The following is a 13,659-nucleotide window of genomic DNA, read 5'->3' as shown; positions in this document are numbered from 1 at the left end:
TTATTGGCCGAGGGAGCCGGCGTACAGCTTCCGGGTCATGTGGCCAGCATGACTAAGCCGCTTCTGGCAAACCAGAGCAGCACTGCGTTAGACCTTTGTTAATTCCAGTTACAGCAAATTTTCCAGATTTGAGCCCTTTAGATTTTCTACATTTTGAACAGCAAAAAAATGAGATCTGTATCCATTGAATAATTGTACTCTTCTGTTCATCCTACGTAAATTTTCATCTCTTTTGAAAATATGAAGAGTAACTGTGGACATAATAAATAATAAGAGTAATTTATTATTTATACCCCGCCCATCCGGCTGGGTTTCCCCAGCCACTCTGGGTGGCTTTCAACAAAGTATTAAAAATACAATAAAACATCAGACATTAAAAACTTGTCTAAATAGGGCTGCCTTCAGGTGTCTTCTAAAAGTCAGATAGTTGTTTATTTCCTTGACATCTGATGGGAGGGTGTTCCACAGGGCGGGCGCCGTCACCAAGAAGGCCTGGACAGAATCCAACATTGTGACTTTAACTCTTGCAATGAGACAGTACCATCCTGTTCTCTGGCAGCTCCCACAGACACCCCTAGTGCCCCCCCAGCAAATTTTCAAGGTGCACAAATAGTTGCAGAGAAGAGGAGGAGGTGCTGTTGTGTGATCCCTATATCACTACATGAATATCTTCTAGAGGGAAAGCTGTCTGTTGAAGCAAAATGTATGAAGAGTTTTGTGGCACCCTGAAAACTCATAATTGTGTTCGTCTTTAAGGTGCCTCAAGACTCTTTTTGATTATGTGAATACAGTATCTTACATTCTTAAAAAAAATAAAAAATAGTAGTAGCTGTAGTCTGTATTGGTCATGTTGCCTCCTAAAACATGTATCTAGTGAAACCTGCCAGAAGATGAAATCCACCACGCTGTGCGATTTGATGCATTTCAATGGACTCCCACACAAATTCTTTCATTTGAAAAGTGATTGTGCAAAACGAACCTATTAAAGGAATTTACAAAATCTTCTTGACAATCTTTAATTTAAGCAAAATCAAATGATACTGAAATGTAAAATACAAACTTGCTGTAGATTTATTTTATGATTTCTTTCTCTTGTGGACTCTTATCTAGCCCTGCTTTATAGCAGCCTGATAAAAATCAAAGCATAAACATGCCACTGAGATTTATAAACTAAAATTACTGTTCTTTTCAAACTGAAAACTTTTTTTCCAGTCTGTTCTAATCAAATGCTATATTGGTCCTTTCAAGTCTGTCCACAGGGTTCTGCCTTCTGAAAACGTTTCAGCTTGCTAACTTTGCCATACCTGTCGACAGCCTTTTTAAACCAGTAGTGCACACCAGGAAGTATAATTTTATCCGTATCCTATATCTGTGCTCTCTGCCCCTTCTCTGCTGGAAATTTGCCTTTCCTTTCCTTTCAAGGAGGGCAGACAACGCATATCCTCATAAACCTTGGAATTTCAGAAAATGCATGGGTACCTACAAGGTGGGAAGATGTGATTAATGGAGCCAGCAGCACTGACACTGTTAGGCTTTAGGTTGTTCTTGGCAATTTCTGAATCTTCAGTTCGTTTCTTATAAAATGCAGAGGTCTTAAAGTGTGTGTGTGTGTGTGTGTGTGTACGCACAAACACACACTTTGTATGTAGAAGTGACTGTTTTGGTACAATCTTCAAATCTTATTGCAGCCCCCAAACTGCTTTGATCTTTCTCTGCCGTTCCCCTGAGATACCAGTGATGCTGTGTAGTGATTTTGTAGGGAGTGTAACTTTTTAGAACAGCTGGGAATATGAGTGAAAGCAGACTATAAATAGAAGCAGGAAGTAGCAATGGGCTTTTCCCTTAAGCCTAGGTGCTTGTCGCTCAGTTCTGCTTTCATGGTTACTTCTGTACTGTTTGTGACTTATTCTTGCCTTGCATATTGGCTATTGCACATTGGTGATTAGGATGCCTCTTCTGCCATTGAACCTTATTGCAACATTTTTTTTTTTTAAAGCCAATTACGTTTTCAGTTTGGATCTGGACTTTTGCAAACTCTTGTTTGCAGATAATGATAAGTGATCCCTCAAGCAAGGAAACATGCTTCACATATGTGGCAGATGAGACTAGAGACCATCTGATTGAGAAAGCATCTAATGCCTTTCCAAAAAAAGCGGGTGTGGTGCAGGGAAGTTCCAGTATAAAGCAAGCTGGTTGAAAACGGTTACTTCAGCAAAGTCAGTGTTTTTAGTGAGAGTACATTTTCACTGTAGGTCTTCACAGTACCTTGCAAGTTATACAGGATATCCTGCTAAGCTGGTTCAATGTACTAATTGTAAAAAAGAGAGGACATTTTGCTGAAGTATATCATCGTAGTCAGTCTAACTAGAAATCACACATAGTTATAGTACCCGGTGTTATTATTTTGAGTGTGGACAGGATTAGTCACACACCTTGCATTATTTTTTTTAAAGTTTGCTGTTAATATTTTTGCTACAGCTGCAAGGTTACCAAAGGATATGGAATGAATGCTGAATATTAGCTCAGGAATTTCTATATTACCTGAATTGGTTTCTTTGCATTAATTTATGCCATTGAGCACACCAATCATAATTTTGGCTTAGTAGCTGAAGAATCAGATTCCCCAGTGTCATTGTTTACCTGTAAAAAGCGACCTTTTGCTCCTCTCGTGCACCTAGAAGAGTTCTGTATCGTTCTTCATGGCACTCCTATTCTTGGCAGACGAGTCTTTGATGCATTGAATGTATAGTTGAGGGTCACATCCCTCCTCAGTCAAGTGCTGCTGCTGCAGGACAAACACAGTTTCAGCCACATCAGAGCACCAGTGTGAGGGGATACTTGGCTTTTGTTCTTAAAATTAAACTGAACAGTATGTGATACCTGCAGATCAGAAGCTATGTTGTTTACTGTTCGAAATTAGAGAAGCTGTGTTGGAAGGGATTAAAAACTTGATACGAAAGGGTGTTATTGAGGAGGCTGGTTAATCTGAACTGGTTTCATGATCTAGTAGACAGAATTTTAAACTAGCAAATGTATTCATACTTGTTCATAAGAACATTGGGCAGTACCTTTATTAGTACCGATAACCCCACAAAGCAATGAGCAGGCTAGAAATTGCACATAGCAACAGTTGGGGACGCTGGGAATGGAGTTAGTGCAGAAATTAGCTTGGATGTTGAAGCCTTGAGGTCTTCATTTCAATTCAGCCTGACAAAGAAGATTGCAGGCTGAATTAGTCCCTGCTGGGTAGTTGCAGGTATTCAGTAATACCTAATATTCTAAGATGACAAAACAATGGCTGATCCCCATTTGGAAAAACCTAAAGGCTGGTTGTTACCCAGCTCTGTCTAATGCTTTGAGCAAAAACGTGCAAGTTTCTGGTTAGGCAGGAAGCAGCTGAAAAGTAAAATATGGCAGTATTTATATTAGCAAAGCTGGAGATTAATTGTGGGTAATACACTAGGTAAAAGTCATCTGAAGCCAAATTGTGTAGTATTGGTCATTGGAGGGCATGTAATCCCTCAGTAGTAGTAGTAGTAGTAATAATGATGATAATAATAATAGTAATTTATTTATACCCCGCCCATCTGGCTCGCCTTCCCTAGCCACTCTGGGCGGCTTCCAACATAGGATGCAGAATCCCAATTCAGGTGGTAGAAAATAATCTCTGGCTATACAGTGGTAACTCGGGTTACATATGCTTCAGGTTACAGACTCCACTAAGCCAGAAATAGTGCTTCAGGTTAAGAACTTTGCTTCAGGATAACAACAGAAATCGTGCTCCGGTGGCATGGCGGCAGCAGGAGGCCCCATTAGCTAAAGTGGTGCTTCAGGATAAGAACAGTTTCAGGTTAAGATCAGACCTCCAGAATGAATTAAGTATTTAACCCAAGGTACCATTGTATATTCCACTCAGTATGTTGTCTCCCAGGCATATAAACAAAGGCATCTGCATCTGTTCATAAGTTTTAAAAAAACACCACCACCCAAATCCACAGTCCCTTCATTGGGACCAACCAAATGTCACAAAATAGCCAGCAAGGTTAAAGTTCTCCAGTGCTCTTGATCAGGCAGGAATGTTATACAAAGCAAGGGCTGAGGGAAATGAGGAGGAAAAAACCCAAACATACAAAAAATAGGAGTCATGAAACTCACTGGGTGACCCTGGGCTAGTCATTCTCATCTAAGCTACCCCTCAGAGTTGTTGTGACTTGGCATCGTGAAGTCCTTGGAAGGGAAGGTGGGCGGTAAAAACATAAAATCAGTAATGCAGATTATTGGAAGATTAAGTTTCATCTCCATAAAACCTGTATTGTTTGACAAGCTGAATATTGCAGTCCATATTGTTGCATGTTATAAACACTGTATAGGCTTAGCAGGGACCAAATAAGCAGTCACAGTGTTCCAGCAACTATTGCAGACATGTTTCAGGTAGCTGAAGTTACAGGTCAGCACCTCAATCAGTTACAAGGCCAGCAGTTTACATCGATCCCATTGTGCAGTTTGCAGCAAACAAGTTTGCCACCTGCAGCTATTCTACAACTTAACTTCATCACACTTACAGTTGTCAGCACAAAGGTACAGAAGGGAATGTCCTTAAACACAAATGAACACTGTGCGCAAAAAGGACTGGAGGAAATCAGTTGCAAGCTCATCTCTTGAAGCCTGCATGTTTGGCTTAGCACAATCAACTCCAAGCAATAATACTGCAGAATTGCTGAACTATCTGTAAAAAAAAAATCTTACAGTCTATTTTTCTGTGTTTTTTCTGTGTTTTTACAGAATTGCAGAAATTGACTTCAAACTGTTTAGTGAAAGCTTGTTCTAAAGACAAGATTCAATTGCTATTTGGAGAGAGAGAAAATCTCTGAATGCTTGCAGTTAGTGTCATATTATTTCACCTTAAAAGGATGGTTCCCCCCCTCTATTATTGACCCTTTGGATTGAGGACTGCTCTTTGTGTTATGGTTTTGGTGGCTCAGTTAAAGGCCTGTGTTGTATGCGCACTAAGATGGTAACAATCATTTAACACCCACCTCTTTTCCATCTCGTATACATCTCCACTCTGGAGAGAGTGATTGGATCTGACTTCTTCATGTATATTTCTGCATTGAACATAAGATGAATAAAAAACCCCACATTTCTTCCAAACGTTACAGATTAGCAGGAGTAAAACACTTGCCTGTCATTAGCATTTATAATTTGCATGAGCTGAAATTGGAGCTCTTTTTACAAATTATTCAAACAATGCCTTTTAGTTTGAAATATGAGATATGTGAATATTAATGCAAAACAGAAAGCAGAAGCATAAAAAAAGAATTTATTCATTGCTTGATTAAATGTTATTTCACTAAATGAGGTGGGGTGGACAACATTTTAAAAAAATCTATTAGGATGCACTTGGTAAAACAAACAGATTCAACATTGCAGCCAACTGCTGCTGCTGCTGCTGGGTTTGTTAGGAGAAACACAATTTAAAAATAATGAACAGAACAAAGCACCCTCCCACACGTGGAAAATATTTAGATCTTATCTGGGAACAGGCAGATCCTAGAATTGGCATGTATTTCCTTCCCTCCCTCCAAAGATCTTTCATGGTCACTGAGGTATGGGAATAGTTAGTCCTGCTGATCAGTGAGGAAGCACATTATTCCTGACACCACCAGTAAAGCTTTTGTTTAATATCAAAATATAATTCTATTAAAGAGCCATGCATATAGTTGCAATCCTCCTTTGCAAGTCTTTCATGCTTTTTATTGCTAAAAGTCTTTTATCCCCACCTCTTATCTGTTTATTTGGAAAGAAATCTTCCAAATTCAGTGGGACTTTGGCCTAGCTGTGTGAACATTGAATTGTAGATTAAGACTGAAATCCTGTGCTCACTTACCTGGGAATGAGCCCGTTTGAACTTTGTGAGACTGGGTTCTGAGTAGACATGCATAGGATGGTGTTATTAATCTTACGCTACTGACGAACATCTGTTCCCTGAATTATTAAAATATCCAAAGTGTAAAATAATTTCTCCCCCTGCCAGCTCCAGGTCTGGCTCTCTGATTGCTAACTTCAACTGCACATTTTATGAAGATTTCTTCCCAAAGAGCAAGGAGCTGCAAATGCACTTCACGTCAGACTTAAAATGATATATGTCTCCTCTTAAACCTTCTAGCTCATAGTAGCTCCGCCTCAAAGCTTCAGCAGTTTATATTGTACTATGACTCAAAATGATAAAGTGAATTGTAAAATGTCGCTATTAGCAGCTACTGGGGTTTCCAGATTCAGAGCTACACTGGAACTTTCAAAGTTTTTATTATGACCTTTTTAGTTTGTGACAGATATAAATAGCATACCTTGAAGAAGTCAATGAAACATCAGGTATAATGCATGGCATTGAGAATAATTACTCTATATATTAACAGGAATGAGTAACAGGCTGGGGGAGGGCCAGCAAGCTGAAGATGAATCCCAACAAGATGGACATGCTATGGGTATTTGGTTCTCAGGTCTGGGAGATTGGCGTTCTTCCTGTCTTCTTGACAGGCATGGATGCCCCTTTCTCTACTTTCTAACTGGCAGTATGTGCTATTTCCATAAATAACCCGATCCAAAATGTTTGAGTTTTAACACAACATAAGATGGAGTACAATAGGTTGCCCTAATCCAGACATGACTCCATAGCTATTTGCTTCTGTTTTCAAAGGGAGTTGTTCCGAATTTTCTCACATTGTACATTTGGAAATGCCTCCTCAAAATATCTTCTTTATCTGAAGCCAGATTGGTTGGGTTGAGGAGCAAAGCCACCTTTGTGGTGGCACCTGCTTTATGAAACTCCTTCCACAGAGAAATCCCATCAGGCCAGCCTGATTTTATATTATTATTTTTCCTTTATTATCTCAGTAGGCGTTTGGCAGTTTTGCATTGAGTGATCTGCTACTGCTGAAAACTTGGTTTACAGTGCATTTAGTTTTGTGTGTGCTAGCTTGGTCAAATTTGTTGGGGAAAGATGGAACGTCAGAGTTTGATTTGTTGTAGGCTGCCCTGAGAGCTCTGTAGAGCCAAGCTGGCGGGAAAGGAACAAACAAATAAATCTTCTGTATGTTTCAAAGTAAATTAGAATGTTAACAGCCCTAGTGATGATTCCGGTTAGACGTTCTCTTTAGTACTTCTGTTCCCCCAAAAGTAATAGCTTGTGGGCTCATGATCATCAGTGGACTTGGGAAACCAGCTCTAGTGTCTTCCTTGTCCTCCAACACCCAAGATTGAAGACTCATTTGGCGGTGATAATGTACTTATAGAATATCTGCGATTGGGAGGATTTCATGGCTGCATTAGAGCGCAGCACTTGGGAAGATTTGGAGACATAAAAACTGTCAGGAAAATAAAGTAGAATTATGTTCAATTGTAAGTCCAAACAAAGCCCATATGCTGCTAGAACAGTAAGCCATTGTAAGGTTATATTATTCTTTGAGGAAGTTTTCACCGCAGAACGTTTCCTTGTCCGCTCTTAGGTCCCTGGAAACTCGTTGTTCAGCCCTGTTTGAACCAAATAAAGCCCTTTTGTAAAAAGTTTAAATGATGACATAATGACCACCCAGGTAAGAAATGTGGTAAAGGCCCTTGGTGGGATGGATTCCATCAAAGGTCTTATTAAAATGAAAAAGGAAGTTTGAATTACATTTCCTCATAGCTCTTAATGTATAATCAAATCATGCTATTTTTTTAAAAAAACTTGGAGAACAAGAATTATATTTCTCATTTCTTCCAGAGATTGCTCTGATTTTTCTTAATTGCTACATCAGATTTTGGCCAGAAGGGGATTTTTTAAAAAAGCTTCACAACTTTTGTATTATTTGTGGGCAAGAGGAAGCTAACCTAAGTAATATGTGGTATGTGTGGTCTGAGGCTTTTATTGTGCATCTTTTAATAAATATATATTATAGAATGGATATATTTTTTAAAGTAATTAAAAATAGAACTCTTATTGGACGACTGTCTGGCTTCTTAACTAAACTCCAAATCAGAGATTATAATTATAATAATGTTTTATTTTTATTTTTGCAGACATATTCATCTTAATACCTTATTATGAGAATAGTGGCAATCTGCACATCTGTTAACACTAAAGCTGCATTGTAAAGTGACCCTCATTATTGAACAGCATCATTTAAGGTCAAAGGGCACAATAAGCCTCCTGCTGTTGTCCCTTGTCATAAATTTCAAATGTACCCATAGTGCACATTTTAGAAGTTCCTTAGTTTAATTAACTGAGACTGCAGAAGCACAGAATTCAAAAATAAAGAGGCCAAGTATACCACTGGCTTTTTCACAGTTGTTATTTTTTATTACAAGCAATAAAATGTATTTGTGTATAGCCTTCCCCCACCCCCGTATTTTGAAGTAAACTTAAATCAGTGTTTTTCAACCTTTTTGGGGCAAAGGCACACTTGTTTCATGAAAAAAATCACGAGGCACACCACCATTAGAAAATGTTAAAAAATTTAACTCTGTGCCTATATTGACTATATATAAAGTAATTCTCTTGAATAGGAATCAAATAAACACAAAGAAAGTATTTTATAATTACTTTTTATGAAATAGTAAGTAAACAGAAATATGAAAAATTATAAAATACTTTATTTTTAAATCTTTCAAATTTTTCAATTTTTCCCACGGCACACCAGGCAACATCTCGCGGCACACTAGTGTGCCGCGGAACAGTGGTTGAAAAACACTGACTTAAATACCAGCAAACATACACACTTTTCTTATTTATAGCTACAAATCCTGTTTTTTAACCTTAAGTTTCATTTGATTATGTTTTTTAAAAATCCTTTGTCTTATTACAGATAGGAGTGACATATCTACTATAGGATAACTGACATTTGTTTGCATTTTGGTGAACGAATTGATGAATATTGTAAAAACCGGAACGCTTCAAGAAGGTTTTAGGCTAATTGCAGCAGCCCGATGAGGTTTGGGATACAGGCAATGGCTGTTTTGCAGGGGTGGTGGTTTGCATTCCTGACCCCCGTGCATGTTGGCAGAGCGCACAGAAGTCCGCCCTGGCCACTTCCAGGTTGTGGCGATGCACGGGTGTGCGCAGTCACACGTCAATTGGATGTGTGTAAATTGGTCATTGCCTGTACCTCAGAGGACACCGTTTCATGTCAGAAGAGTCTTGGACCCATCCTGTTAACAGCTCAGGATTCATCCAAACGAAATGCACCCTCTTGCTACTACTTAGGCCTTCAGAGTCAAATCCTTGTGGTGGGTTGTTTCCTCACCCACTTTTTTACACCTGGGTTGCAGCATTACCAGAAACCCAAGCAGCAACAGTTTTTACATCTTTTCTTCTGTTAATATTTGCTTTTGCACAAAACTAGGGACCTCTTGGGACGCGGGTGGCGCTGTGGGTTAAACCACAGAGCCTAGGGCTTGCCGATCAGAAGGTCGGTGAATCCCCGCGACGGGGTGAGCTCCCATTGCTCGGTCCCAGCTCCTGCCAACCTAGCAGTTCAAAAGCATGTCAAAGTGCAAGTAGATAAATAGGTACCGCTCCAGCGGGAAGGTAAACGGCGTTTCCGTGCGCTGCTCTGGTTCGCCAGAAGCGGTTTAGTCATGCTGGCCACATGACCTGGAAGCTGTACGCCGGCTCCCTCGGCCAATAAAGCGAGATGAGCGCCGCAACCCCAGAGTTGGCCACGACTGGACCTAATGGTCAGGGGTCCCTTTACCTTTACCTTTAGGGACCTGTTAGCTGTTTCTTGAATAGATGCCCTATTGAGGAGAGAACTGTGTAGCATCGTGAGCTGCATAAAGGAAAAGAAACTGAACATTTTCACGTTCCACAGTTGTTGGTTGCCTGTAGTTGCAATTATACATTAATTTTGCACATGTGATTTAGGTATCTGCTGTGCTTTAAACTCCAGGCTGCGTTTGGTATTGCAGCATAACCAGTCTTCATCCAAAGGCCAAGCTGACTAGTTTCCAAGTCGCTCATTAAATCTTTCAGGTGTGTTACATTACTGAACTTTCAAGATAACAGTGAATGGCTTCCTATCTGCCACCAGGTTCAGTCTACAGCCAGAGATATAATTTGAGTCGATAAAGTTTGATAAGATTAATGAATGTAATTGGCATATAAAATATCAGGATACAGTATATCAGAAACTGGATTTGTTTAGAAGCCAACCTCTTTTTTTCTCCAACACAGCAATGTTTTGTTTGGGATGGTGCTGTGGGCACTTGCTGTGTGTGTGTGTATATGTGTGTGTGTGTGTGTTGCATTCAAGAAGGGGTGCCACTCTAGTCATTTGATTTGTGAGCTGGGAATGGAGAGGGTGTTCTGGGTGGCATTTCTTAAAGTATTTCCAGCAAAATGACCTTTCTGGTGGGCTTTGTTTATGTCAGGAACTATAAAAGCAGAGGTGGATTAGGCAAAGAGATGATGACTACGCTGAAGTTTTAACTAGTGGACTTCATGTCTGAATGGGGTTTTGAACTTGGGTATTCCCAGTTCTAGGTAAGACAGCAGAGATGACAGGCCAAAAAATCCAGTATCAGTTTATATCAAGCTCCAGTACAAAATAATACTTCTACCCGGGAATACTTGAATCTAGTATGTATGGTTAGGGTTAGGGTTAATATTTAAGAAGTAAATTGCACAATAAAACTTGGTATAACAACAACAACAATCAACAGCAACCATTGTAGCCAGCCTATCTAACTGGGTTGCCCCAGCCACTCTGGATGGCTTCCAAAACATAAACATAATAAACATAATAGAACAGTACATATTGAAAGGCTGAAGGTTGGCTTGAATTACAAGGAATTGCAAAACTGAGCAGTTACTGGCTTCTGTGTTACTATTATTGCCATCTTTGATATGGAGATCCTGGCTTATTTTAAACCAGAGTTCCCTGTTACTGCCAAAACAGAGAACTGGTTTAATGTGTTGGCCGAGGAGCCAGATTCAAATCCCAAATCAGCCATGAAGCTCACTTCATATTAACTTAGCTTTCCCCCCAGGCTCTTGTGCCCTCCTTCCTCTCCCCATCACTTTCCTCCACCACAGGAGACCGGAAGCTTCTGTCTTAGATGAACACTTCAGCACGCTGTCCAAACTTAAACTGTGGTTAATCTTAGCTGTGGCTCATGAAAACAATTTAGCTTTGTTAATTATGGCTTGTTTCCACTAAAATTAACCATGGTTTGTCCAGCTTTGGATGCCACAGTAAACTATGTTTAATCAAAAATACACAGCAAAGTTTCCAGATTCCTCCTTGTGGCCACCCTAGTGAATGGCAGAGTGTGTGCAAGCCTTGGAAGAGGCTAGGCTCATTTTCATTAACTCTGAATTAGCCTGCTACTTCAAGGTTATTGTGAGGTAGAAAGGAGAGGACCATGTATGCTGCCCTAAACTCCAGATAGGAAAGACAAGATATATAAGTGAAATTAATTAATTAAGAGGAGTTGCTTTTAAGTAATGTTGCCACCTGCGAGATAATTTCAACACAGTCATGTAGGTACAGTGGTACCTGGGTTGTCGAACGTTTCGGTTTTCGAAGGCCAAAAACCCGGAAGTAAATGCTTCCGTTTGCGAGCGTGCCTCAGATGTCGAATGGTTTCCGAGGCGTGTTTCCTGATTTTCTCAATGGAATTTTTCAACCACCCATTGCGCCTCGGTTGTCGAATGTTTAGGAAGTGGAACGGTCTTCCATAACCGAGGTGCCACTGTACTTCATAGCATATATTTCAGTGTTTGGGTTAATAGTGGGAAAACCTTTACTTTTGCATTTTTAAAGAAGGTTCTTTTAGAAGTACCACATTTCTCTCTAACCTCCCCTACCCTCCACACCCCCTAAATATGTGTATGAATAATCAGCTTTTTGCAATCAGGGACGTAGATGCTTGTATGCTGTTCAGAATGAGACACTGTGTCTGGGCAAAATTACTTATCAAACTGAAGATACTTTTTCACTCTAGTAACTTCAGCCAAACTAGGTCATTCAATAAATGTCAGTAAGACAGGGAAGTAAGTTAAATGTCACTTGAAAGAGGCACGTATGCATAAATTTGCGAGGCACTCTAAAAGCTTTTATAGGTAACATGACTAAAGGTTTTTTTTTTGTATCGGTCTCTAGCGATAAATGAGTGAATGATTACATTAATTTATCAGGTTTTCTTGCTTGCCTACTTGTTTATGTAAAATACCTAACAATGATGATAAGTAGTGGCGAATGAGAGAGCTTCTATCTTCTTGAAGTGGGTTTGAAAAGGCAGCTAGATTAGAAAAGGTTTCATGAGTGGGTTATTGTAATTGATATTGATTTAGGAAAAGTAACCTAATAGAAGTTACTGTTTTGTTGTGACGGTTCAAAGCCTTGCCATCTTCAAGCTATTACCTCTTGAATTCATGCCATGCTTTACACCTGTCACAATAAAAATATTTTCAGCATATATTGAAATAAAATTACAAGGCAGCTGGTTTTAATTTCTCCTTCTAAAGTGGGTATCATGCCTATCTCATACAATAATCATGCGCAGGTCTTATAAACAGAAGCTTTGTACACTTATTCTTTCTTTCCAAATGCTCAAAACTTAAAAAAATTAGATACAGTGTGTTTCCTCTTAGGAAGCTCATTGCTGCAAGTGGCAGGCGTCTGTTTCAGTTAGAGCTACTTGCATTATGTTGGAGAAGCTGTTGCCAATCAGGTAAGTAGTTTTCATATTGGAACCCAAGATGGCTGCCACGAATTCACACTTGGTGAATATTTCAGTCCCCATAAGCGTGAGAAAATTAACTCCAATTACAAAACTAACAATGAGATCAATCATAATGTGTTATTTTTATTAACACAGTATGATTATGTTATGTTATGTTGTTATGTTATGTTATATGTTGTGTTAAATAACATAATGTGTTATTTTTATTGTATGCATAAAATACCGTTATTCATACAAAAAAAAAAAAACTATGCAGCTAATGAAACCCACAAACACATATACCCAATAAAAACCATGTAAAGATTTCAAATAATAGATCAGTTAAGTATTAAAGGAAGATATTTTTTCAATGCTTATAATAAGCTTGGTTTTCACCAGATTTTTAAAGGTTAAAACAGAAGGTACCTGCTGAATATCTATGGACAGAGAATTGTGCAGGATTAGGCCAATTGTACTAAAGGCTTGATTTCTTTTTGCTATCAGATGAGCTTCATCAACTTGTGGGACAGTCAGCAATGCTCCTGCAGATTATATCGTTGAGTAAAGCTTCCATGCAGCAGCTGATGTATGGTGAGGTCAGTCTTGCTTATTTGAATGATGGAGAGAGCTCCCTGTAGGGAACTTAGGCTCACTTGAACCCAGCTAAGTAGAATGGAGTCCCCTTCTAAAATGAAGATTTCTATCTCCTATGCTGGTCTCCGGTGTGAGAAGGTCTGGAAACACTGGTTAGATGCCGTGGTGGCTTTCATGTTTTCTCGGTGAACCAGGGTCTTCTTGTGATTCCTACTGTATCTTCTTGAGGGTTATGGCTAGAAGAGGCTTTAGGGGGGAAAGTAAAGAGGAGTCAGTCCCTTGGACCAGTTTGTGTGGAGGGCATCCATGGCTTCTACTTGTGGGTGGTACCTGGAAAAGAACCTTGGTGTTTGGTTGCTGAGG

At 39.5% G+C, this 13,659-nt stretch overlaps 1 protein-coding gene across 2 annotated transcripts in view; it reads left to right on the top strand.

Moving 5' to 3' along the window:
• Positions 1–13,659, top strand: part of COMMD10 (COMM domain containing 10) — a 58,901-nt gene that overhangs the window by 22,003 nt on the left and 23,239 nt on the right. Inside the window, exon 6 of one of the 2 annotated variants that reach the window (XM_081880581.1) lies at positions 12,632–12,711. The exons of the other annotated variant lie outside the window; for it this stretch is intronic. Within the exon in view, the coding sequence (XP_081736707.1) occupies positions 12,632–12,711 (80 nt within the window). The remainder of the gene's footprint in view (positions 1–12,631; positions 12,712–13,659) is intronic. 2 annotated transcript variants of the gene reach the window in all.

Source organism: Podarcis erhardii (genome assembly GCF_964252035.2).
Source record: "Podarcis erhardii genome assembly, chromosome: 11".
Lineage (NCBI taxonomy): Eukaryota > Metazoa > Chordata > Lepidosauria > Squamata > Lacertidae > Podarcis > Podarcis erhardii.
This window is presented reverse-complemented; position numbering and strand designations above follow the sequence as displayed.